Source organism: Ascaphus truei, chromosome 10 (genome assembly GCF_040206685.1).
Source record: "Ascaphus truei isolate aAscTru1 chromosome 10, aAscTru1.hap1, whole genome shotgun sequence".
Classification (NCBI taxonomy): Eukaryota; Metazoa; Chordata; class Amphibia; order Anura; family Ascaphidae; genus Ascaphus; species Ascaphus truei.
This window is the reverse complement of record NC_134492.1, coordinates 28982114-29009015: the sequence shown is the minus strand read 5'-3', so window position 1 is coordinate 29009015 and position 26902 is coordinate 28982114. Positions and strand designations below refer to the sequence as shown.

Sequence of the window (26902 nt, the reverse complement as noted above, 5' to 3'; positions counted from 1 at the left end):
TATTCAGAGATACAGCGGTCGCTTCAGTGCTTCGGCAAAAGCACATTTCTATCGCTCACAATGTGTGTGACCAGTCAGCGTTGTGACATTTGGGGAGGTTTTATACAAACGGGTTCCTGTGTTTGATATCTGACATTCTAATAATAAATGACCTCTGTTTTAGCGGAAACCGTGTATTGTTAGTTCTCCATCAGAACGTGTGATATGACACGAGATTGAGTTGTATGTTTGTTATTTATTCAGAAGACATCAACATATTCTGCAGTGCGGTACAATAAGGGCGTGTGGCAACACACAGAAAGTATTGTGTAATGTTTACTGCATTAAAGAGGTGGTCAAACGGGCACTTTAAAAAAAATCATCTTTTTTTTGTGTTATTATATGCAGCCTTTGATTACCATTATTGAAAACTAATTACCTAAGCTGCCGATTGATTCATTCTCCCGTGATCGATCAGCAAAGATCCTGCTTCCCAGGGTACATGTAATGGCCGCCTTTCAGTTTCACGCACGGCTGGGGAGGTGGGGTAAACCTGCTATAGAGATCAGAGGGTGCTCAGTATTATAAAACCAGGGGCGGGTTCGGGAGGTGTGGAGGGGCTGCGCATTCTTCTGCCCAGTGTTTGACTGTAACCCCTGATCATGTCCTTGGTGTGTTTGATGTTTGGACATTGCGCGCGGGCTTCGCTGCGTTGGTACTCGGAGACGCGGAGCGCTCCTGGAGGGGTGGCATACCCCTGGAGGGGTGGCGTACGCTTTGGTTTGTCGATGGAGGAGTTATGTTATATTGATGCCATTAAGGTGATCAGTGATCATGAAAAATACTTCAGTGCTGAGAAATGGGTTATATACATCCCTGGTAGGGGGTCCTGATCTGGTTATATACAGCCCTGGTAGGGGTCCTGATCTGGTTATATACAGCCCTGGTAGGGGTCCTGATCTGGTTATATACAGCCCTGGTAGGGGGTCCTGATCTGGTTATATACATCCCTGGTAGGGGGTCCTGATCTGGTTATATACAGCCCTGGTAGGGGTCCTGATCTGGTTATATACAGCCCTGGTAGGGGTCCTGATCTGGTTATATACAGCCCTGGTAGGGAGTCCTGATCTGGTTATATACAGACCTGGTTGGGGTCCTGATCTGGTTATATACATCCCTGGTAGGGGGTCCTGATCTGGTTATATACAGCCCTGGCAAGGGATCCTGATCTGGTTATATACAGCCCTGGTAGGGGGTCCTGATCTGGTTATATACAGCCCTGGCAAGGGATCCTGATCTGGTTATATACAGCCCTGGTAGGGGGTCCTGATCTGGTTATATACAGCCCTGGTAGGGGGTCCTGATCTGGTTATATACAGCCCTGGTAGGGGGTCCTGATCTGGTTATATACATCCCTGGTAGGGGGTCCTGATCTGGTTATATACAGCCTTGGGAAAGGATCCTGATCTGGTTATATACAGCCCTGGGAAAGGATCCTGATCTGGTTATATACAGCCCTGGGAAAGGATCCTGATCTGGTTATATACAGCCCTGGGAAAGGATCCTGATCTGGTTATATACGGCCCTCACAGCTCCACTTCTTTCCATCAATTTTATTCATTCATGAGCAGAACATTTTACAAATATTTTCCGCTATAACATTTCCCGAGAAAAATATCACGTTTCATTTTTCCTGAGGAATCAGGTGGTGACAGTTCTGAAAATCCCACAGTAACAATATTAAAACCTAAATGGGCAGGTCACTCGGAGACAGCGGGAGAATGTGTGTGTGTACAGTATATACCCTTCCCCTCAATACACGAGTAGTACCCTCTCTCTACCCACCTTAAAACACACCTCCATAAGGAAGCATATGAGTAGCTCCATGGGTGATAATTAACACCTCATACATAAACCATGGCCCCCTGCAGACGCACTTACCAGAATGCCCTCCTACTGTATCTGTACGTTCTTCCTACCAACCAATTAGATTGTAAGCTCTTCGGAGCAGGGACTCCTTTTCCTAAATGTTACTTTTAAGTCTGAAGTACTTCTTCCCTTTATGTGTTATTTATATTATGATTGTCACGTATAATACTACTGTGAAGCGCTTTGTACATTAATGGCGCTATACAAATAAATACATACATCCATCCATGTGTATGTGTGTATATATGTGTAAAAGCTCCCTGAAAAACTTCATATGATAAGGTATATCCATAGGGTATCCCGCACTTATAATACTGGAGAGGCCACAAAGATAGAATATATAAAATGTTTGGTATTTACTTACAAGTGTAAAAATATGCAAAACACGTATTCACCACACATACAGGAATAAACTGTCCAAAACGTCTGTTAATATATGTAATAGTCCACTGGTCTGAGTCGCTGTATTGCTAAAGCGCAAGGTTTTACCCAGCACACAATCCTCTTGGATATAGGGCAGGTATAGAACGCATAGGGAGACCCCTTTTCAGCTGTAGATTTTTTCTGTTTTATATTTGTTTCCCTTTTTGATCACTGTTTGTTGTCCCCCTCTCCCTTCTGTTTCTCACGGATCTGTCCTCCTCCTGTGTTGTTTGCTTGGCTGTGTTCCCCTTTCACTTCCCAGTCCATTTATTTCTTAGGCTGCGTCCCCGCTAGCGCTGAGCAGGCGGCACTTGCCGCGGTTACTTACATATATAAGTCCCCGCTCACGCAGTGCGCGGGCACACACGCTCGGCGCTTAGATAAGCAAATAAATCTTACTTTCTAGCGCACTCAGCTTGCCCGCAATGTCCCCCCCCCCCCATGCGCGCGCGTAAATGCAAGTACACCCGGCGCTAATGCTTGGAGCGCTCAGCGCCAGCGGGGACTTAGCCTAAAGTTAGTGTCTTTTATTTGCACCATATCCCCAGAGGATTGTATGCTGGGTAAAACCTTGCACTTTAGCAACATAGAGACCCAGACCAGTGGACTATTACATTCATTTACAGAAGTTTTGGACATAGTCTATTCCTGTATACAATATGTGTATTTATGTGAATAATTGTTGGGACGGCTGAGCAGGCTTCCAGCTCTTCTGCTGGGGCTGCTCCTGCTTCTGCGGCTGGGAGAATAAGAAGCCAGATATCACCGGCAAGGAACTTGAGATCCTAGTAAATGGAGTTAATAACCACTCCAAACCTTTAGGGTCTCTCTGTCCCAGGACGAGCACCGCTGAGAAGCAGCGGATTTGGCGGGCCCCCTAAATGCTCTGGGGAATGCTGTCCGCAGAATAGATATGCTGAAGAAGTGCCGGGTGGACAGCAAGAGAAAGGTCAAAAAGAAGCTGGCTGATCACGTTGCCCAAGCAAGGAAGGCAGGAGCGGGACCACCTGTTCCTTTGCATTTGACCCCTATGGAGGAGCGGGTCAGCTCTGTCATTGCTACCTCAGAGGTAGTGGGACTTCCAGGCCTTGTGGACATGGAGGATGTGGTGAGACCTGGTAAGTGAAAATACAGTACATATATAATACACTGTCACTTCAATACACAACCTTGACCATAAGAACAAAGATTGCAGTCTTATTTGCAGTGCACTCACACATAGAGGTGAGTAGTACTTGGCTAAATAACGTATGTGACATGCTTACATGTGTGCCCTCAACAGATTAGGAAAACACTATAGGCCATGCCTTGCACATTGCACTAAGGAATCAAGCAGTATAAAGTAATCCTTTGCCTATTTGAGGGCCAGATAACTGCTCACTAATCACAATAACACTAGTTTAAGCAACACTTTGGGACCTATTCACAAAGCAGTGATAAAATCAGTGCTTTTGCATCCGACTATGCATTTTTGTATCGCGCTATAAGACATGAAGCCAAAAGCGGGATTCACTAAGAAGTGAAGGCCATTTTTTTAAATCCTATAAAAAAAAATGCACTATCGTGCGACCTGTTTTTTGTATCGGTGCTATCGTGCTATAAATTCTATAGCGCGATAGCTGATAGAACAAAATGCAGCCTGTAAGAGCTGCATGGAGACGCTGCGGTTGTCCTGGGGTCATCGGGTGGTATGCCCTAAAGGGGCATACATAAATCCATTGGCAATCAATGGGCAATAAAAAAAAAATACAATGAAAAAACCTGTAAAAGAAAAATAACATACATTCAATGGTTTTTCTTACCTTCAGATGTCTTCACCCTCCGATTCCAGGGGTCTCAGCAAGCTTTCTCACAAATCCACGATCCAAAACAGCGACGGGCCTCAGGTAAAGTCCAAAGTCTTTTTCTTCTTTCTTTATCTTCATCTGTTAATTGTAATCCATTTGGGGGTTTCTTCTTTCATCTTCTGTATCTTCATTCATCTTCATGTAAAGGGAAGGAAGCTAGCCAATCAGAAAGGCTTTGCTTCTTTTCCCTTTAACATGACGTCACCAAACACACATGGCCACACTCATATGTTATTTCAGCCAATCAGATTGTGAGATGTATATCGACAATGCATTGTCGGATGCAAAAGCACTGATTTTATCACTGCTTTGTGAATAGGCCCCTTAATATCTCAAAGTTAATGTAAAACCGGATGAATCATCTTATTAAAGTTATCTAACCAACCACTGTACACTGCAATAATCTCCTAAAATTCAACATCACCAACCTGCTTCTAATCTTAAGGTTCACCGACAGTGGCGGATTTCCCTAAAAAGCAATTTTTCCGGAAAAATTTTGGTGCGGCAAAAACGTCCGCCCCCATATACTTTTGCAGCACATTCGGGCCTGATGGGAGGGCACTTAGCTGTGGCGCGCGCCTTCTTACCTGCCGCACTCCTCCTCCTTCTGAACCATGGCATCTCGTCGACATGGCAACGTGACTTCCCAGCGTCAAATGACGTCGGGTTACCATGGCAACGTATAATGGCATATAAACTGGCGATAACGTTGCGCAACAAAATGAAATACACTTCTGTGGATTTACCCCGATGAATTGCGTGCTTGTGAGAGCTGGCTGAGAATATCTACTGATCCCGGTGATCGCTGGAGATCTCCTAACGCCCAGAATTGCAACGGCCGGGACATTGTTCTTACTCAGAAGAAACCTTTCATGTTACAAAGAACACGTTGTTGTTGAATTACTATTATTCTATTTTAACGTTCAATTTGGGGGTTTATTTGGAAAGTAATGTTTCTCTTTTTTCAAGATTTAACTGCAAACTTTCTGCTGCTAAGTGTGACTATACACAGAACCAGCGCCGCCCTTAACTTCCCAGTAAAACTGCCGATTTATATATTGCCATATATTTTTCATTCAAGAATTTAATTTATCGTGATATCCAGCTGCATAACGGGATTAGATTTTAAGGTGAAATGTAGTCATTTCTTTTAGATCCTGTGTCGGAAATCAGCGATGTTCTTTCTTTGCCCTATAGAATGTTTTCTGATGTTACATGCTCACTCGTTTTAATATTTTACTCAATACCTGTTGCTTGGCTGCTTACTATTCTCTAAATTACAAGGCTCAGAAGGGGTTCACGCTCTCTATATTGTGTACTGTGTACTGTGAACAGGGAAAAAACTCATCCTGCTACTCTTGGGTCTTTATAAGCATTGGATGAGTGGGTGCAGGATTATCAATAGATAAAGTAAAAGTTTTTTTTTTATAAGCATACAGTACATAACATTTAAATAATGGGTTTCACAATTCAGCCTTTTTGGCTATGTACATGCGTTACAAATGATGTATTGTACTGTATGTCTTTATATAGCGCCATTAATGTACATAACGCTTCACAGCAGTAATACGCGACAATCATAAAAATAACATATGTCTTCAATTATCTTGTGTTTGATCAACTATGGTTGTGTGACAATAAATGACAATTTATTGGAATGAAGCCTACCAACAAATACATTTTTTAAAAAAATTACATGTAGTCTTGTAATGTGTTCCAGGTCAGGAAAAGCACAACCTAGAGTTATTCACCTTTCCTGTCTTGCCTTCAAATACTTTCTGGGCAAGCTACCCATCTATCTGATCAAGTTCCTCACCCCTAACACATGCAGCACTTATCATCTGAGATCAGACTCCAAAAGACTGTTCATGGTCCCAAGCCTCAACAAAGTATCCGGCCGCTCCTCCTTCTCTTACCGTGCACCCCAAAACTGGAACAACCTACCGGAGACTCTCACATCCACCACCAGCTTAAGTTCTTTCAAATCTAAGGCTGTCTCACACTTTAATCTGGTCTGTAACTGTTTCATACGCCTATAATATATATTTTCTTTAACTGTGCATGCAATGTCTTGTATATAATGTACTGTATACCCTGTTTACTTATATAACTGTATTTGTAGCCATGTATTTTTTGTCTTAACTCTGTGCCCAGGACATACTTGAAAACGAGAAGTAACTCTCAATGTATTACTTCCTGGTAAAACATTTTATAAATAAACAAAAATTACTGGGGAATCTCAATACATTGCAGCCTCCCCAATACAGTATCACAAGCGGAGATGGTAATGATATAACAATCATTTATTTCATATGTAGCTCAATAATTCCGTATCTGTAATATACACCAGAAAAATTTACAAATACAATTAAGTTTTTCCTTTTGCGTTTCCATCCTTAGAGCCCGAAATGCTCCAGCTCAGATGGCGCCCGCTCTGGACTGAAAATATCCGCTCCCAGGAGCCCGGCTTCTGAGTCACAGAAAGAATGGAACAAACCGGGGATGGAAATCCTCACACATTCACACGTGGAAATAGATCCTGAAACACACAAAGGACACAAAAGCCCGCTTTTGCCCGTTCCTCCCATGTCCATTGGGACGGGAACATAGGGTTTCTCTCAGACCTCCTTCCCCTTCCCTGCCAGAGCCAACCCCGATATATGGCCAAGCAACAGAGTGAAATGCAAAGCAATGAGCTGCAGGCTCCTCTGGCAGCGGAAGAGTTAATAGAAGAAAATGTCTCTGCTCAGCCCCCGTACCCCCTCTTCAGACCGCTCCCCACATCCGGAACACCCTGCAGAGAAGGGGAGTTATTACCATAAGCATGTCTGGGGGGTCCTCGTGCAATGAAAGAAAGTAACAAGTCCCCGGGATGGAGAGACAAGAGACAGATAACACAGGGGAAAATGATTGGAATTTTATATAACAAGTGAGAGATACAAGCCCACCCTTCCACCCCAGAAGGGCCTTCCTCGGCTGTGTGTATTAATGCAATGTATGGTCCCGCTAGTTCTTTGCAGCTGAGTTGGGGGGTCCTGAAGTTTGATTCTTTATTTCCAGAACTCTGTGGGGGAGCGGGGGGGGGGGGGTTTATTAGGGGTCCTGTTTGTGGAAGGAGAACCGTCGGGAATGTATGCAGAGCTGTCAGTGCGCTCATGAGTGGGACTTTTATTCGCTGTCTTCTGGTTCAGTAAGTAAACTCTAACTGAGAACCCCAACGCGTTTGTAAGATGGTCCATGTATTGGGAAAGTGTGCACCTCCACCAATCTTTCTTCGCACGAGATCTGATACATATTTTAAGTTGCTGTCCCATTAACAAAATATATTATATCTACACTTTCCTCCAGAAGTTTCCTATAACTGAGAAGCTTTGATCTGCTATATCTTGTAATTCACACACTTTAAAGGTGGCCACCAACACAGAGATGTTTGCACCTCCTCCTGGGTTTGAAATCGCTGCGGGTTTCTTTGCTGTCAATACAGACAGCAGCATGTGTGTCCGAAATGTCATCGAGGGTGTTACATGGCTGAGTGCTCTCACTTTATTGTAACGTCACTATGAGCACGACTAAAGCCACAATGAGATGGGTGACAACGAGTGCAGACCCCGCTCACATACCTGAAGGTGCTATCTCTTCCTCTCCTCATCCTCCTCCTCTCTCTCCACCTCCTCTCGCTTTTTGTTGGACGCGGTGGACAGGGCGAGGTTACTCTCGATGTCCAGCACCTGCAGGTTCTCCAGTCCCTGGAAGGCGTTCTCCTTCACCGAGCCGGCCGTGAACAGGTTAAACCTTTCCGGAGACACAAGGAGCAAATGAGCAGGGAGGTGACCCCTCCCCCCCCCAGGGGGGCTCCTCTGACATTAAACAGAGAAACAAACACCCCACAGAAGACTGGGAACGGTTCCCTGACTTCCCATCACATATCGCACTAGTTTGAGGGCAGCGACCGCTGCTTTGCCCAGGTAACTCCACCGTAGAGGCAATCCAAGCAGATTTTACATTTCTTTTACATTTTTCTAATACAGGATTGGAGCAGGGGGTCTCTGGTGTTGAACCCCGTTAATTTCAGCTCCGGAGACCCCCTGCTTCCGGAGATACTTACCTCGGTAGTGGGTGCCGGTAGCCGCTCCAGGCTTCAATATATGTCTGCTTTTCAAAGCTTCCGCCGCGGGCCAATAGGAAGCCGTGATGTCACCAGGCGCTGAAAACGGCAGGAGATACCGACACCCTTTTCAAAGGTAAGTATCTTGGGAAGCGGGGGGACCCCCGAAGCTGAAATGAATGGGGTCCAGCTCCGGGGGTCCCCCTGCTTCAAACCTGAATTAACAAAAAAAACAGGTCAGGTTTAAAGGATATCCTTGCTTCAGCACAGGTGGCTCGATTAGTGTCTCAGTCTTCGACTGAGCCACTTAATGAGCAACCTGTGCTGATAGAGGGACAGATTGAGCCACCTGTGCTGAAGCTGGGATATCCTGAAAACCTGACCTGTTGGGGGGAGCGGAGGGGGGATGGGAGGGGGGGTCTTGAAGACTGGAGTTGAGAACCCCTGTACTAAGAGATATCACAGTTTGCAATGAGCCCGAGGCTGCCGTGCCATATAATCCCACCTCTGTCCTGGGTTACCTGAGGAAGATCCCTTTTATATTTGGGGTAGACTCGAAGGCGCTCTCGGTGACAGTGACAATCTTGTTGTATTGGAGGTACAGGTACTCCAGGGACTCCGGCAGGTCCGGGGGGACGTAGGACAGCTGGTTCACTGACAGGTCGAGCAGCTGGAAGACACAGAACACGCCTGAGGACTAAACTCACCCAAAAGTGACAGGTATAGGGGCGGAAACTGTCCGTCTGTACAGATATAGAATACAGTGTATGGACACAGTGGCCAAACTGTCCGTCTGTACAGATCTAGAATACAGTGTATGGACACAGTGGCCAAACTGTCCGTCTGTACAGATCTAGAATACAGTGTATGTACACAGTGGCCAAACTGTCCGGGAATGAAATCCTGATACTTTGTTATATATATACAAACCAGTGTCTGTCTGCCTGACGCTCTCTCTCGTACGCCCCTTCCTGCTCCCACTCATGTTTTACAGTGAAGGAAACCTCCAGGAAAGGACTTTGCAGGGAAACTGCCAGATCTTTGCATTTCCCAAAAAGGTGTCCCTGAAATTTTCACCCAAACCGCGTTGGTCTCCACGCCATTTCTGGGCGCCGTGTCTCTTCCCCCTTCCCTCCCCCAGAAGTCTTATATTACATCACAGCTTACAATGTAAAACAGCAAAGGAGGATGGGGAGCCGTGTTGGTCCTTTCTTCCGTGTACAGTAGTTACAAAGGAGGGGGAGGGAGTAGGTTACATAGTAGTTACATAGTTACATGATAGTTACATAGTTACATAGTAGATGAGGTTGAAAAAAAGACATGCATCCATCAAGTTCAACCTATGCTAAATTTAGGCGACAGATACTTTATACTATATCTATACTTGCAGTATATTGATCCAGAGGAAGGCAAACAAAAAACCCCAGTGAAAAATCATGCAAATATATTTCATAAGGGGAAAAATAAATTCCTTCCTGACTCCAAGAATTGGCAATCGGATTACTCTATGGATGAACATTCTTCCCACGTTTACTTATTTGGTATATCCCTGTATACCTTTCCTATCTAAAAAGATGTTCAACCTTTTTTTGAACATATCTGTTGCATCTGCCCTCACAGTCTCCATGGGTAATGAATTCCACATTCTAACTGCCCTTACTGGTTTCCTATGTTGCTGGTGAAATCTCCTTTCCTTCAACCTTAAGGGATGGCCCCAAGTCCTTTGTACTGACCGTGGGATGAATAGTTCTTTTGAAGGCTCCCTGTATTGTCCCCGAATATATTTGTATAAAGTTATGATATCCCCTCTTAGATGCCTCTTTTCTAATGTAAATAAATCTAAGTTAGCTAGCCTCTCCTCATAAATTAGATTGTCCACCCCCTTTATTAATTTGGTGGCTCTTCTCTGCACTCTCTCTAGTTCCATAATGTCCTTTCTAAGGATTGGTGCCCAAAATTGTACTCCATATTCAAGGTGTGGTCTTACTAATGCTTTGTAAAGGGGTATAATTATGTTTACTTCCCTTCCATCCATTGCCCGTTTAATGCAAGATAAGATCTTGTTTTCCTTTGCAGCTACTGCATGACATTGGGCACTATTGCTAAGCCTGCTGTCTACAAGCACTCCTAAATCCTTCTCCATCAAGGATTCCCCCAATTTATCCCCATTTAATTTGTAAGTCGCCTGTTTATTCTTGTTTCTCCAATGCATAACCTTACATTTATCTGTATTAAACCTCATCTACCAAAAATGTAACTTAACTATCCTCTCCTCATAAATCAGGGTTTTCATCCCCTTATTAATTTGGTGGCTCTTCTGTGCACTTTTTCTAATGCCATAATGTCTTTTTTTATGGACTGGTGTCCAAAACTACTCCATATTCAAGGTGTGGTCTTACTAATGCTTTATACAGTTGCATAATTATATATTCCATCTATACCCTGTTTTATGCAACATAAAATCTTGTTTGCCTTTGCAGCTACTGCATGACTTTGGGCACGTTTGCCAAGCCTGCTGTCTACAAGCACTCCTAAATCTTTGTGTGTGTGTGTGTGTGTGTCTGTGACTGTGTGTGTGTGTGTGTGTCTGAGTCTGTGTGTGAGTCTGTGTGTGTGTATCAACCTGAAGAAGGGTGATTCCCAAAACGTTGTGTGAGTAATCTGCAAATAAATTATAATTTTTAAACAATGTCTTGTAATGAGACAGTGTGTCAACGAAGACCTTCTCCTACTATATATATATATATATATATCCCAGATTCCTCACCTGGAGACTGCTGAGCTCTGCCCAGGCTCCCGTATAAATAGAGTTGATTTTCAGTTTATTGTTGCTCAAATAAAGCTCCTTGAGCTTAGACATTCCGGCCAGTGTCTCCTGTGGGATGGAGCTGATGTCATTCTCCTTTAGCCTCAGGATCTCTAGGTTCCTCGGCAGCCCGTAGGGCAGAGACTTCAGGCTGTTGCCCGACAGTTCCAAGGTCTTGAGGAGGCGCAATTTGCGGAAGGCATCCCTGTGGACTGCACCACTCGTGATCTTGTTGTAGCTCAAATTCAGGTCCTCCAGGAAATATGTGGTGGCAAAGTCATTCTTGGAGATGCTAGTGATCTGATTGTGGAGAAGCATCAGGGTCTTCACCCTGCGAGGGAGCCCAGCGGGCACCTTCTCCAGCATGTTATTGTACATGTGCAGTGTATGTAGCTTCTTCAGGCCCAGGAATGCAGCTGGATGGATCCCTCGGGCCCTCAGCTTGTTGTTGTGGAGCAGAAGGTACTCCAGGTTTCTAATCTGGGTCAGAACGTCCTCAGAGATGGACCTGATGGAATTTTTCTCCAGGTGAAGCAGCACGATGTTACGGGGCAGCCCACTGGGAATCTGAGTGAGGTTATTGCTGGACAAATCCAGATATTCCAGCCGGGCCATTCTCCTGGAATAACGGGAATACAAAGTATCAGTGACTTCTTCCACAGCTCAGAATAAAGATTATTTCCAACTCCAGGTGCCCCTTAGCAACATACACTAGGTCCACGTGTTAAGTGGAAGAAATCACTTTGCTGGCATAGGGACCTGCTGTGCATATAATACAGAAATACATCTAAATATGTGATTCAGGCCCCCCTGCCAGCGGCATGAAAACCAAGTTCCAAAATGACATGTTTGTGCAGCGAGGTGAGGAGGTTTTGTTTTAGGGTTGGTACCATTGAAGATGTTTCCTTTGACACTTTTGTCTGTATCTGAGCAGGACACACGGTGACACACGGTGACACACGGTGACACACGGTGACACACGGTGACACACAGTGAGAGGCATCTCACCCGAATGTCTCGTTGTCCATGCCTTCGTTGGTGAGGAGGTTGTTCTGCATGTAGAGCTCGCGCAGGTCGGATAGCTCACTGAACGCTCCCTGCGGGATCTTTTCCAGCTTGTTGTTCTGGAGGAATTGAAGAAGAAATGTTAATCCATTTACTAATGCTCCACAGTCTCAGGATTTTCCTGCCAGCCCAGCTTGGAAAGGGTTACACCTGGTCAGTGTAACCTTTGCCCTGCTCTGGAACCTGCAGCACTGAGAGGGCTATGCTGTAGTAGTGTTCCACACTCAGAACCCCAAACGCAGGAATATGAGCCTATTGCAATAAAAAGACATACGGCACATAGCCACAGTCATCATCTAAAGCAGGGGTGGGCAACTGCAGTTCTCAAGGGCCAGCAACAGGTCAGGTTTTAAGGATATCCCTGCTTCAGTACAGGCCATGCAGTCTTTGACTGAGCCACTGATTGAGCCACCTGTGCTGAAGCAGGGATATCCTTAAAACCTGACCTGTTGATGCCCCTTGAGGACTGGAGTTGCCCACCCCTGATCTAAAGCATCTTCTAATAAAAGAACGGAGACTCTAAGGTACATCAAAAGAGGCCCTCAGAAAGTATCTGATAAATCCACATTATTCCCTCTAACTCCTTCCAAAATCCAGGAACGTGACCTCCACCTCACAGGGTCTATAGATGATGCTGTACAGACTCTGCATCACTATACACTGCAGCATAAATGTATTTCTAGGATTATAGCGATATGCAGTATCATTATATAAGTACATACTCAATAAAACCCAAACCCACTGCATTATAAATATATATATTTGCTTGTGTCAACAGGAGTGCTACTTAGATAGTCTCCTAATGTATACAGCAAGAAACAAAGAAGTACCAATGCACATCCAATACGGCAAATTATTTAGTACATTACTATATGTTTTATCTTCTCATAAGTATGGGTCATTTAGTTAAATCTTTTGGCCAAAACATTGCAGGCCTGCAACCAAGTCACGCTGTGACCCATCTCAGCAGGTCCGACACTACTAATATTACACAGTGTTCCTTGATACTAAACAATGATATAGGCAACAGGATGGGATGCGTGACATCTATGCAGTGTCTAAAGGGTTACAATTAAAAAGCACTGTATAGTATGTGCATTATATGAGCTACAGTGCAGTTAAAACTGGTTAAAAACCAACAGTGACCTAATAAATATAGTGAAAAAAAATCTAAAAAATAAAATGTAAGAAAAACATTGCAGTGTGTTTGGGTTTGGAGCTGGCTAAGCCTGCGTGTGTCTAAATGTAACTTGGAAACAATTTTGGGAGGTCTTGTGACCCCTCCTCCTTATTAGGCTGCGCTTATAGTGCCTTATGACGGCGATGCAACGTCGCTCCAAAACAAATCAATTTACTCCGTCGCAAGCGCTTATAGTAAGCGCGACGGCGACGGAACGACTGAAAATTTGGAAGCCGGGTAAATTTGATTTGTTAGAGACAGTCGCCACATGTGACTATCTCTAAACCAATCAAATTGCGCGACCCGCCCCCTTTCGTGACGTCACTCGCCTTGTCGCCAGCGACGTCATTAAAAATCAAATTGCAACTTTCGCTAGTGGCGACGGGTGACGTCATCGGTCACGTCGCTGTCACCAGCACTATAAGCGCGGCCTTAGTTTTAAGCTCGCCCATTCCACTTCTAGTCCGTCGGTCAGTCCTGGTACCCACGTGTGAATGAGTAGTCTATTAAGAGATGTATTCCCCCAGGAGAGGGGTGAAGATAAACTTTACTGCGGCAGCAAGCATGGGAAGGATGAATATATTTTTTCTTGCACTTTATTTTTTAGATTTTTCTCACTATAATTATTGGGGGGCTTCTGGTTGCTAACCGGTTTTAACTGCCCTGTAGCTCACACATAGCACATACAGGGCTTCTTACATTGTAATGCCCTGGACACTGCATACACTGTATGTCCCGCTCCCCATGCTGCTCGCAGCAGTGTTTTGTTTCCGCTTCTCTCTATGCCAGGGGAGCACAATCTTTTCCCCCTGCGCCTCCCTGCCGGCTGTCCTGCTCTCCGCGCGCCCCCTCCCTCCCTCCCTCCTCCTTACCTTGGTTCCCGGCGTCATGATGTCACGTTACCATAGCAACGTGACGTCACATGACACCGCTGCATCATTTGACGCCGCATTGCCATAGCGAAGTGTCTCGAGATGGCGGCTGAACCACGGCAAGGTTTACAGAGGCCTTCGCCGTTTCCCCGGCACTTCATATAAGTGCCTTCGGGAAGTGCGCGGGGCCTCTGCAAACCCCGCGCCCCCCGCAGATAATCTGCCCCCCCCCCCCAGTTTGCGCACCGCTGCTCTCTGCAGTGGAAGAGATACATAAGACAGTATAATATTGGTAGTGTAGGACCTGCTGATAGGGTCACGCCGTGACATGGTTGCAGACTTGAAATGTTTTAGCCAAAGGACTGAACTAAATGGCCCATACTTATAAGAAGAAAAAACAGATCGTAATGAACAAAATAACTTGTCATATTGTATGAGCATCGGGGCTCTTTTGTCTAATCATTATATAAGTATGATCACATAGTGCGGTATATTGTGCGGTATATTGTGCGGTATATTGTGCGGTATATTGTGCGGTATAGGGTGTGCTGCCGTTCGCTGATATTTGGGGATGTTAAAGCTGCTCTATTTCAATCTGAAAATCACAAGCTCTTTATCCCCTGTACCCAATTTTCCAACTCTATCTGTCCATGAAATGTCTACGAATTGACTGTTCTTTTAATGTAACCGTGTATTGTTATAACTCTATGCCCAGGACATACCTGAGAACGAGAGGTAACTCTCAATGTATTACTTCCTGGTAAAACATTGTATAAATAAATATATGTATTTCCAGCTGACTGGGATACTCTGTATCACTGTACAGTGAGGCCTGCACATAGCTCTGTGTTAAAGGTACAGTAATGATGATGTCACATAGCTCCGTGTTAAAGGTACAGTAATGATGATGTCAGGATGCGCGGTACCTTCAGGTGCAGTTTGGACAGAGCAGAGGGCATGTTCTTGGGAACGTACTTCAGGAAGTTGCTGGACATGATCAGGATCTCCACGTTGTCAGAGCCGTTAAACGCGTTGTCGGGTAACCCGGCGTCTGTCAGCTTGTTGTTATGAAGATACACAGAGCTGGTCAGAGAGAGACACGTGCTGTCACCCCGAGACTCGTCACGGCCACCCCACGACACCGGGGTTACCCTGAGATACTTCATCTAGTGGGACAATTCTCCCTAAAGTCACCTTAAAAACATTTGATTCTGTGGATCTGAGTTTGAGCCCCACATCATGTCCTGACCCCTCACTCACGGAACCTGCTCCGTCCTGACCCCTCACTCACGGAACCTGCTCCGTCCTGACCCCTCACTCACGGAACCTGCTCCGTCCTGACCCCTCACTCACGGAACCTTCTCCGTCCTGACCCCTCACTCACGGAACCTGCTCCGTCCTGACCCCTCACTCACGGAACCTGCTCCGTCCTGACCCCTCACTCACGGAACCTGCTCCGTCCTGACCCCTCACTCACGGAACCTTCTCCGTCCTGACCCCTCACTCACGGGACCTGCTCCTGATATTCCCACACCTCTCCTGTCATACCACTCCAACTGCCTCCTCCCCCTGTGCCTCCTGTTTCCACTCTCCCTTCCTTGCAGATTGCAAGCTCCTCGGAACAGGAATTCCTCCTGACCTATCAGTGCAGGTTTTCATGTTATCCTTTTCTTGTCTGCTCCCCCCTTGGTACTGCGCTGCGCAGTATGTTGGCATGCTATGAAAAAATGATAATGATTTGCTATTAAATTAACTCATTAAAGCAGCAATACGGGTTAACGTTAAAAAAATAATAATATATATTTATTTTTTATTACAGGTTGGAAGCAGGGGGTCTCCGTGGCTGATCTGTGGTAATTTCAGCTCTGGGTACCCCCTGCTTTCAGAGATGCCTCCGGCGTCGGTATCTCTGCAGGTTTAAAGGTCCAGATCACGTGGGCCAAAGGAAGCCGCACCAGATGACGTCACGGCTTCCTATTGGCCGGCGGGACATGGGACATTTAAACCGTCATTAGATTAAGGCACACAGTTTCTCTGCCTGCAGGGATCCCGGCACCACTACGGAGGTAAGTGTCTCTGGAAGCACGGGGTCCCCAGAATTATATTATATATATTATTATATTATTTTTAAAGTTAACCCGTATTTTTAAAACTGCAATAGTGCCAATCTGCGCTTCATCGCATGGGAACACCCGTTGAAGTCAACGGGAGTTTTGGTGTGACAGTGCTCCGATCGGCACTAGTGCAGTTAAATGAATAGCCCCCTAACTTGTAGTGAATCTCAGCTCTCTGTAGTGCTTGTGTACACCTGTATACTCCTCTATAATTAATACCAATTGTTTTTTTCTTGTATAGCGCTGACAGCGTACACACGCAGCAAATCCCAGATAGACAGAGCTGTGCTGAGGCACAGGGAGATAAAGTGAGTTCCCCAAGCCGCTAAACTGACACCAGGATTTGAACCAAGCTGCAAACTCAGTGTCAGTATTCGCAGTCAATGTCTTTACTCACTGAACCACTCCCTCAGCACCAGTATCTACCTGTGTATTCCTATAGTCTGCTGTATGACCTTATATATACATAGCTGTATACTCCTCTATATACCTAGTCTGCTGTATGCTCCTATATAAACACCCGTATACTAATATAGATACCTGCCCCGGCCTATATACACACCTATATACCGCTTTGAGACGCTCCCCCCATTCTCACCGTAAGTTTGGCTTCTGCCCAAATGTCATTGCGTAGATTCTAGTGATATAATTGGCGGCGAAGTCTGCGCTGATCAGAGAGTTCGGGAGGAATCGGGGAGCCAGAGTCAGCTGAAAAAGCCCAAACGAGACACAGCCGGCTATTAACCAAGCTCCCATTTATTAAATGAGAATACAATAAAGACGTTACACCTTAGTTTCCCTCATTTTTCTTTTTTTAACTTCTTTTTTATTTAGATTTTGAAAAAAAAAAAAAAACTGAGGGAAAGGGATACAGAAAGAGGGGTAGAAATGGGGGGGGGGGGAGTGGGTAACACCAATTTAACCAGCAGATCCTGTTGTACTTTATCAGGATCTTTTCAAGGAGCTTCTTACACAAGCACTCAATGATGATATTATTTCTAAAACAGAGTATAAATTTATATTTAATTCACATCCACGCACTCCTATTCTTTATCACTTGCCAAAAGTGCATAAGTCATTGATCAATCCCCCTGGCAGGCCCATTATTTCGGGGGTGGAGTCGATGACGTCGGGCCTATCCCAGTGTGTTGATTGCTATCTTCAACCCTTTGTAGCTAAGCTCAGGTCACATATTAGGGATACGCTCCACGTCATCGACTCCCTCTCCAATATTAAATGGAAATCCACTTATCTTTGGGCCACATATGATGTATAGACCATTCCAGGGGGATTGAAGCAATAAAATACTGGCTTGACGCTGACTTATCCATTCCCGGTAAACACAAGAAATTTATTTTGGATTGTATTAGTTTTAATTTGACTCGCAATTACTTTCTGTTTGAAGAATTGTTTTATTTACAGATCTGTGGAACGGCCATGGGCACGAGGTTCGCCCCCAGCTATGCCAATCTCTTCATGGGTCACTGGGAGGAGAGATCCATCTGGCAACATGTGGAGCTTGGGGCGGGCCTCGTGTACTATGGCCATTTCATATATGACATTATTATGATTTGGGATGGTGAAAAGGTGGCCTTAACTCACATTTTGAATTCTTTTCACAATAATCATCTAGGACTTAAATTCACTCACACCATTAATGCAGAATCCATAGTATTTTTGGATCTAGTCCTAGCCTCAGATTCGGACTTAAATATCACTACCACCACTCATTTTAAGTCTGTCTCTGTGAACAATTACGTTCATGCGTCCAGCAATCACCACAAACAATGACTCGGGAACATTCCTCTAGGGCAGTCTCATCGGATCAAAAGGAACTGCACTAGAGAGAATGATTTTCTGCATCAGGCGGACACTTTGAGTCAGAAATTTCTAGCCAAAGGCTATGATGGGAAGTTAGTTTCAGACTCTCTCAGCAAAGTGAAGGCACTTGATAGGTCTCTATTATTAACTACATCCAACAAAAGGCCTCACATGGGGTATGGTGTTTTTAGAGACACAAGCCATACCGGTCCTTCCATCTTGAGATTTGTAACTACTTACAATCAATCTTATAGAAACATCCAAAAGATTCTCAATGACCATTGGAAAATTCTCAAGTGTGACCCCCATTTGGGGTCCACCCTCCCAGAGAGGGCCTCCATCATCTACAGAAAGGCTAGAAACATTAAAAACATAGTAGCACCGAGTCAACTTAGGCCAAGTGGTCCGTCTGCCTCTTCTGCGATTACAGGCCCATTTGGTAATCTCAAGTGTGGGAGGGCCAGATGTATCACTTGTAAGCATCTAGTGGTCAAGTCCCAATTTGCATCATCCAGTAAGGGAACGGTTTACCAGATCAAGAGCAATATCAATTGCCTTAGTACCTATGTCGTATACCTGATCCAGTGCGGGTGTGGCCAACAATATGTTGGTCGCACCATTCGCCCATTAAGCGTTCGCTTCCTTGAGCACAGGAGAAATGTTTTAAAGGTATCAATACTCATAGTCTCCCTCGGAATTTCAAACTAGCCCATAATCAGGACCCTAGTTGTATGGCCATTATGGGTCTTGAACACATTTCTCCTTGCAATCTGGGAGGTGATCGCTTTAAAGCACTTTGCCGGCGTGAGAAATTATGGATCCATCAGCTAGGTACCCTAACCCCTGGTGGACTGAATGAGTGTTTGGATGTCAGCACACTTGTTTAGTCTCCCTGCTCCCTTGTCGGACTCCCTGTCCTCTCTGCTCCTCCTCTCTCCCATGCCCCTGACAGTCACTCTCGTCTCTTTCTCCTGCATTACAATTATCAGGTGACCTTATGTATTCAATCATTCATCTAGATGGTATTCTGCTATATGGCAGATTGGTCACCTTGTTGTTGGTTCTTGGTAATCTACACACAACCCCCCCATCTCCTTCCTTTCCCCTTTGTCTCCTTTCCTTCCCTCATCCCTCCCTTTTCTCCCCCCCTTTCCCCTCCCCCTTCCCCCCTTTCCCCTCCCCCTTCCCCCCTTTCCCCTCCCCCTTCCCCCCTTTCCCCTCCCCCTTCCCCCTCTCTCCTTTCCCCTCCCCCTACTATATGGAGGTTTCCTATTTTCAACAAACATCAGGATTTTCTGTTCACTTTTAATGTCCTTGTGGTTTCCCCATAATGCACCCCATCTATCAGGGCTATATTTGTCTATTATGCATTTCATGCAGTTTTTATAATTTATTAATATTTTATCCCCCTTTTTTATATATCATATATTTTTATTTTATTATATTGTCATGTACTTTTTTATTGTTATATCTCTAGCAGATGTGTCTATTGGAAACATTTCCCTAAGATATATATATATATCTTAGGGAAATGTTTCCAATAGACACATCTGCTAGAGATATAACAATAAAAAAGTACATGACAGTATAATAAAATAAAAAATTAAAAAAAAAAAATATATATATATATATTCAGACTGTGATATTATTTCATGTTATGATTCCATTGTAGTAATGCTAAGTTTTAGCCCATTTGTTGATTGATTTATGATGTATCGACATATACCATTTTATTTAATAGATATCTATCCATATATATTTAGGCACTGTACCGTGTATAAGTTTCACTGGATGTGCACTGAGCTCTGTCTGTGTTTCATGTTCTGTCTCTGGTTTTAAATATATATTGCCATGCTCAGTAGCACTCCTCTGTGACACCTATATGCTTATATATATGTTGTGGTTATTTTGGGGGTTCAATATGAGCTTGCAGGTGTCCTGTATGTTTTACAAATCTTGTTCAGCTGGTCTTAGCTGATTGGAAGGTGGCTTTTCCTATCTTGTTGAAGCTCACCCGCTCCCACATTTAAATGGTTAAAAGCTCACTCCATAGAATCTCCCACTCTCAGGGGAACTTGCCTGCTTGCAGTTTGATCGTGACAAATCTAATACAGAGTGCTCCTCCTGGTAATGTACAGGTTAATAAAAGCTTCAGACTTAGAACTATGCAACTAATTTTGACAGATTTATTATAAATCATTCTTCCTGGTAATGCACAGGTTATTAAGAATTTATATTAGTGTTAGGTACCTTTGAGATGTGGTCTGCCGTGTAGTGGCTCAGGGGCTTACAACACTTTGGCCAAAATGTTAAACTAAAAGACCATTTTATTTAATAGATATCTATACATATATATTTAGGCACTGTGTAGGTTTTTCACTGGATGTGCACTGAGCTCTGCCTGTGTTTCATGTTCTGTCTCTGGTTTTAAATAGATGTCCTGGGAAGTAAGCTTGGCTATTTATGCTAAGCGGCTGAAGTGTGAAGTTGGCACATGCTCCCAGCATACAGTGAAGCCTCTCAAAGGCTACCTGAAGTACTGGCAGATTGTGCCCATAATAGGTGAAAGTAGTAATTCCCACGCAGTGGTTGGCTGCACATTAGAAGCATAGGCTTTGTGTATCTATAAAGATTCGTGCAGCCAATCAGAGGTCAGTTCCATCTAAGAGTTCCATCATGTAAAGAAGATTCCATCGTAACCAAAGATTTGTATCCAGCTTCCAGTATTCGTAAGGACTAAGGATTTGCTAACTAATCCTGCATTGGGGGAACGAAAATATTACTCTTGGCGGAGATACAGGGGTTGCTGCTAGCGCCCCTAGCCAAGGACTGTTACACGGCTCTTTTTGTGCAACAACCCCACATGTGGGAATTCCTGCCTAGAGACTTGATTTCTGTGTTTTTCATTCCGTGGACATTTTATTTCATTTGACCCCATTCCAGTAAGTGTGTTATTCATGATATTTTTGTAATTCAAGCTGTGTGTGTTCTTTATGTGAATACATACAATTTATTTTATTTCATGCTTTATTCAATCAATGGACCCAGATGGTAAAGTGTTAATAAGCTTGGTCTACCGTGACACCCCACAAAAAGGATTTTACAGAGAGTTTTTTTGCACATCTCTGTGACACTGAAATGGTTAATACACATCCAGTTTGAGAATAGAAAGAGCTCCCCACATTCTCTGATCTTGTGTAATTACTGACAATGCCCAATTAACTAACAGAGAAAGCCTGACACACTAATCTGGCACCAGCTCGTTCCCACGGGGCTGGGTGAGGGTCAGTGAGAGGGGGGCTGGGTGAGGGTCAGTGAGAGGGGGTCTGGGTGAGGGTCAGTGAAAGGGGGGCTGGGTGAGGGTCAGTGAGAGGGGGCTGGGTGAGGGTCAGTGAGAGGGGGTCTGGGTGAGGGTCAGTGAGAGGGGGTCTGGGTTAGGGTCAGTGAGAGGGGGTCTGGGTGAGGGTCAGTGAGAGGGGGTTGGGTTAGGGTCAGTGAGAGGGGGGCTGGGTGAGGGTCAGTGAGAGGGGGTCTGGGTTAGGGTCAGTGAGAGGGGGGCTGGGTGAGGGTCAGTGAGAGGGGGTCTGGGTGAGGGTCAGTGAAAGGGGGGCTGGGTGAGGGTCAGTGAGAGGGGGCTGGGTGAGGGTCAGTGAGAGGGGGTCTGGGTGAGGGTCAGTGAGAGGGGGTCTGGGTTAGGGTCAGTGAGAGGGGGTCTGGGTGAGGGTCAGTGAGAGGGGGTTGGGTTAGGGTCAGTGAGAGGGGGGCTGGGTGAGGGTCAGTGAGAGGGGGTCTGGGTTAGGGTCAGTGAGAGGGGGTCTGGGTGAGGGTCAGTGAGAGGGGGTTGGGTGAGGGTCAGTGAGAGGGGGTCTGGGTGAGGGTCAGTGAGAGGGGGTCTGGGTTAGGGTCAGTGAGAGGGGGTCTGGGTGAGGGTCAGTGAGAGGGGGTTGGGTTAGGGTCAGTGAGAGGGGGGCTGGGTGAGGGTCAGTGAGAGGGGGTCTGAGTTAGGGTCAGTGAGAGGGGGTCTGGGTGAGGGTCAGTGAGAGGGGGTTGGGTGAGGGTCAGTGAGAGGGGGTCTGGGTGAGGGTCAGTGAGAGGGGGTCTGGGTTAGGGTCAGTGAGAGGGGGTTAGGGTCAGTGAGAGGGGGTCTGGGTGAGGGGTCTGGGTGAGGGTCAGTGAGAGGGGGTCTGGGTGAGGGTCAGTGAGAGGGGGGCTGGGTGAGGGTCAGTGAGAGGGGGTCTGGGTTAGGGTCAGTGAGAGGGGGTCTGGGTGAGGGTCAGTGAGAGGGGGTTGGGTGAGGGTCAGTGAGAGGGGGTCTGGGTGAGGGTCAGTGAGAGGGGGTCTGGGTTAGGGTCAGTGAGAGGGGGTTGGGTGAGGGTCAGTGAGAGGGGGTCTGGGTGAGGGTCAGTGAGAGGGGGTCTGGTTGAGGGTCAGAGAAAGGGGGGCTGTGTGAGGGTCAGAGAAAGGGGGGCTGGGTGAGGGTCAGTGAGAGGGGGGCTTGGTGTTGGTCAGAGAAAGGGGCCCATCTGAGATAGGGCACGGTCGCTTCTTCCTCCGCAATATTACAAAGATACGCCCTTTCCTCTGTTACTCGACTGCTAAAACTCTGACTCAGGCCCTCATTCTCTCACGTCTCGATTACTGCAACCTCCTGCTGTCCGGCCTTCCTGCCTCTCACCTGTCTCCCCTACAATCTATCCTAAACGCTGCTGCCAGAATCACTCTACTCTTTCCTAGATCTGTCTCAGCATCTCCCCTCATGAAATCCCTCTCCTGGCTTCCGATCAAATCCCGCATCTCACACTCCATTCTTCTCCTCACTTTTAAAGCTTTACACTCTTCTGCCCCTCCTTACATCTCAGCCCTAATTTCTCAGTGCTACTGCGACGATGGAACTGCCATCAAGCCGGCCCTGATGGGGAGCCTTATAAACAGATCTTAAATAAATAATAATAGTTTTTGCTTGTATAGCGCTGACAGTGTCTGCAGTGCTGTACATAGAATTTTTGCAGGCACATGTTCTGCCCTGCAGAGCTTGCAATCTATTTTTTGGTGCCTGAAGCACAGGGAAATAAAGCGACATGCCCATAGTCACAAGGAGCTGACACAGATTTGAGCCAGACTCCCCTGCTTCAAACTCAGTATCATTGTTTTAGAGTCGGCGTCTTTACTCACTCCTCCCTTTAATTCTTTGTACTATAAATGTCCCTGGCGCCTCTCCTTATTCTATCTGCATACCCACCCCCAGCCTGCACCGACCCAGCACCCTGAGCAGGTATGAGAGACTGAGCACTGCCATGTCTACAGTTAATTCAATATAAACTCCGTTAGAGCCGAGCAAGGAGGGATATATATATATATGGCGTCCTGAGTGTAAGCTGCAGAATTCTGTGTATATAGCGGAGAAAAAGAAAAATACAAACGTTATAATTTGTAGTTTCTCAGATCTGAGCCATCTCAGTAATGACCGGGACAAGTGACATCCCTGAATTTGAAGCGCCTGTGTTAGACCAAATCTTGGTGCTTAGTCTCAGATGTCTGCACACGAGGCGCCTCGCTGCACATCTTAGGGTTACAATCCCTTAAAACGAGCTGAAACCGTCTGCCAGTTCTCATGGAAATCTGCCCGGCTGTTTCACGAGAGGAGGGGAAAGTATGCAGATCCTGAGCCAGCTCGCGCTGCGCTCCCTCGCAGATTTGGCCAGATATTCAGCCCCCCCCCCCCCCCCCCACCCCTGAAAGTCCTGGATGAAAAAGTAATGCGTCCCAACATAGGATTTTAGTAAGAAGTAACAGGGGCCACGTGGGGTTACCGTGTAAGGGGAGACACTGAAAACAAGGTGCGAATAATATTGTTACTCTCCCAGTATACTTCACCCTGTTAGTTACTCCCCCAGTATATCTCTCACCCTGTCAGTTACTCCCACCCAGCATACCTCTCGCCCTGTCAGTTACTCCCCCCCAGCATACCTCTCGCCCTGTCAGTTACTCCCCCAGCATACCTCTCACCCTGTCAGTTACTCCCCCAGTATATCTCTCACCCTGTCAGTTACTCCCCCAGCATACCTCTCACCCTGTCAGTTACTCCCCCAGCATACCTCTCACCCTGTCAGTTACTCCCCCAGCATACCTCTCACCCTGTCAGTTACTCCCCCCCAGTATATCTCTCACCCTGTCAGTTACTCCCCCAGCATACCTCTCACCCTGTCAGTTACTCCCCCCCAGCATACCTCTCACCCTGTCAGTTACTCCCCCCCAGTATATCTCTCAGCCTGTCAGTTACTCCCCCAGCATACCTCTCACCCTGTCAGTTACTCCCCCAGCATACCTCTCACCCTGTTAGTTACTCCCCCCCAGCATACCTCTCACCCTGTCAGTTACTCCCCCAGCATACCTCTCACCCTGTCAGTTACTCCCCCAGCATACCTCTCACCCTGTCAGTTACTCCCCCCCAGTATATCTCTCACCCTGTCAGTTACTCCCCCAGCATACCTCTCACCCTGTCAGTTACTCCCCCCCAGCATACCTCTCACCCTGTCAGTTACTCCCCCCCAGTATATCTCTCACCCTGTCAGTTACTCCCCCAGCATACCTCTCACCCTGTCAGTTACTCCCCCCAGTATATCTCTCACCCTGTCAGTTACTCCCCCAGCATACCTCTCACCCTGTCAGTTACTCCCCTAGCATACCTCTCACCCTGTCAGTTACTCCCCCAGTATATCTCTCACCCTGTCAGTTACTCCCCCAGCATACCTCTCACCCTGTCAGTTACTCCCCCAGCATACCTCTCACCCTGTCAGTTACTCCCCCAGCATACCTCTCACCTTGTCAGTTACTCCCCCAGCATACCTCTCGCCCTGTCAGTTACTCCCCCCCAGTATATCTCTCACCCTGTCAGTTACTCCCCCAGCATACCTCTCACCCTGTCAGTTACTCCCCCCCAGCATACCTCTCACCCTGTCAGTTACTCCCCCAGTATATCTCTCACCCTGTCAGTTACTCCCCCCCAGCATACCTCTCACCCTGTCAGTTACTCCCCCCCAGCATACCTCTCACCCTGTCAGTTACTCCCCCAGTATATCTCTCACCCTGTCAGTTACTCCCCCAGCATACCTCTCACCCTGTCAGTTACTCCCCCAGCATACCTCTCGCCCTGTCAGTTACTCCCCCCAGTATATCTCTCACCCTGTCAGTTACTCCCCCAGCATACCTCTCACCCTGTCAGTTACTCCCCCCCAGCATACCTCTCACCCTGTCAGTTACTCCCCCCAGTATATCTCTCACCCTGTCAGTTACTCCCCCAGCATACCTCTCACCCTGTCAGTTACTCCCCCAGTATACCTCTCGCCCTGTCAGTTACTCCCCCAGCATACCTCTCGCCCTGTCAGTTACTCCCCCAGCATACCTCTCGCCCTGTCAGTTACTCCCCCCCAGTATATCTCTCACCCTGTCAGTTACTCCCCCAGCATACCTCTCACCCTGTCAGTTACTCCCCCCCAGCATACCTCTCACCCTGTCAGTTACTCCCCCCCACTATCTCTCACCCTGTCAGTTACTCCCCCCGCATACCTCTCACCCTGTCAGTTACTCCCCCCCAGTATATCTCTCACCCTGTCAGTTACTCCCCCCAGTATATCTCTCACCCTGTCAGTTACTCCCCCAGCATACCTCTCACCCTGTCAGTTACTCCCCCAGTATATCTCTCACCCTGTCAGTTACTCCCCCAGTATACCTCTCACCCTGCAGTTACTCCCCCCCAGCATACCTCTCACCCTGTCAGTTACTCCCCCCCAGCATACCTCTCACCCTGTCAGTTACTCCCCCCCAGCATACCTCTCACCCTGTCAGTTACTCCCCCCAGCATACCTCTCGCCCTGTCAGTTACTCCCCCCCCCAGTATATCTCTCACCCTGTCAGTTACTCCCCCAGTATATCTCTCACCCTGTCAGTTACTCCCCCAGTATACCTCTCACCCTGTCAGTTACTCCCCCAGCATACCTCTCACCCTGTCAGTTACTCCCCCAGCATACCTCTCGCCCTGTCAGTTACTCCCCCCCAGTATATCTCTCACCCTGTCAGTTACTCCCCCAGCATACCTCTCACCCTGTCAGTTACTCCCCCCCAGCATACCTCTCACCCTGTCAGTTACTCCCCCAGTATATCTCTGACCCTGTCAGTTACTCCCCCCCAGCATACCTCTCACCCTGTCAGTTACTCCCCCCCAGTATATCTCTCACCCTGTCAGTTACTCCCCAGCATACCTCTCACCCTGTCAGTTACTCCCCCAGTATATCTCTCACCCTGTCAGTTACTCCCCCAGCATACCTCTCACCCTGTCAGTTACTCCCCCAGCATACCTCTCGCCCTGTCAGTTACTCCCCCCCCAGTATATCTCTCACCCTGTCAGTTACTCCCCCAGCATACCTCTCACCCTGTCAGTTACTCCCCCCCAGCATACCTCTCACCCTGTCAGTTACTCCCCCCAGTATATCTCTCACCCTGTCAGTTACTCCCCCAGCATACCTCTCACCCTGTCAGTTACTCCCCCAGTATACCTCTCACCCTGTCAGTTACTCCCCCAGCATACCTCTCACCCTGTCAGTTACTCCCCCAGCATACCTCTCACCCTGTCAGTTACTCCCCCAGCATACCTCTCACCCTGTCAGTTACTCCCCCAGCATACCTCTCGCCCTGTCAGTTACTCCCCCCCCAGCATACCTCTCACCCTGTCAGTTACTCCCCCCCAGTATATCTCTCACCCTGT

At 46.7% G+C, this 26902-nt stretch overlaps 1 protein-coding gene across 1 annotated transcript in view; it reads right to left on the bottom strand.

Moving 5' to 3' along the window:
• Positions 1-6466: 6466 nt before the first annotated feature.
• The window catches only part of PODN (podocan), a 40384-nt gene continuing 19948 nt past the window's right edge, over positions 6467-26902 (bottom strand). Inside the window, exons 5-11 of the mRNA XM_075616353.1 lie at positions 16919-17028; positions 15133-15289; positions 12098-12213; positions 11051-11708; positions 8805-8953; positions 7799-7970; positions 6467-6972 (exon numbers count right to left, since the gene is read on the bottom strand). Coding sequence (XP_075472468.1) covers positions 7808-7970; positions 8805-8953; positions 11051-11708; positions 12098-12213; positions 15133-15289; positions 16919-17028 — 1353 coding nt within the window. The 3' untranslated portion in view covers positions 6467-6972; positions 7799-7807. The remainder of the gene's footprint in view (positions 6973-7798; positions 7971-8804; positions 8954-11050; positions 11709-12097; positions 12214-15132; positions 15290-16918; positions 17029-26902) is intronic.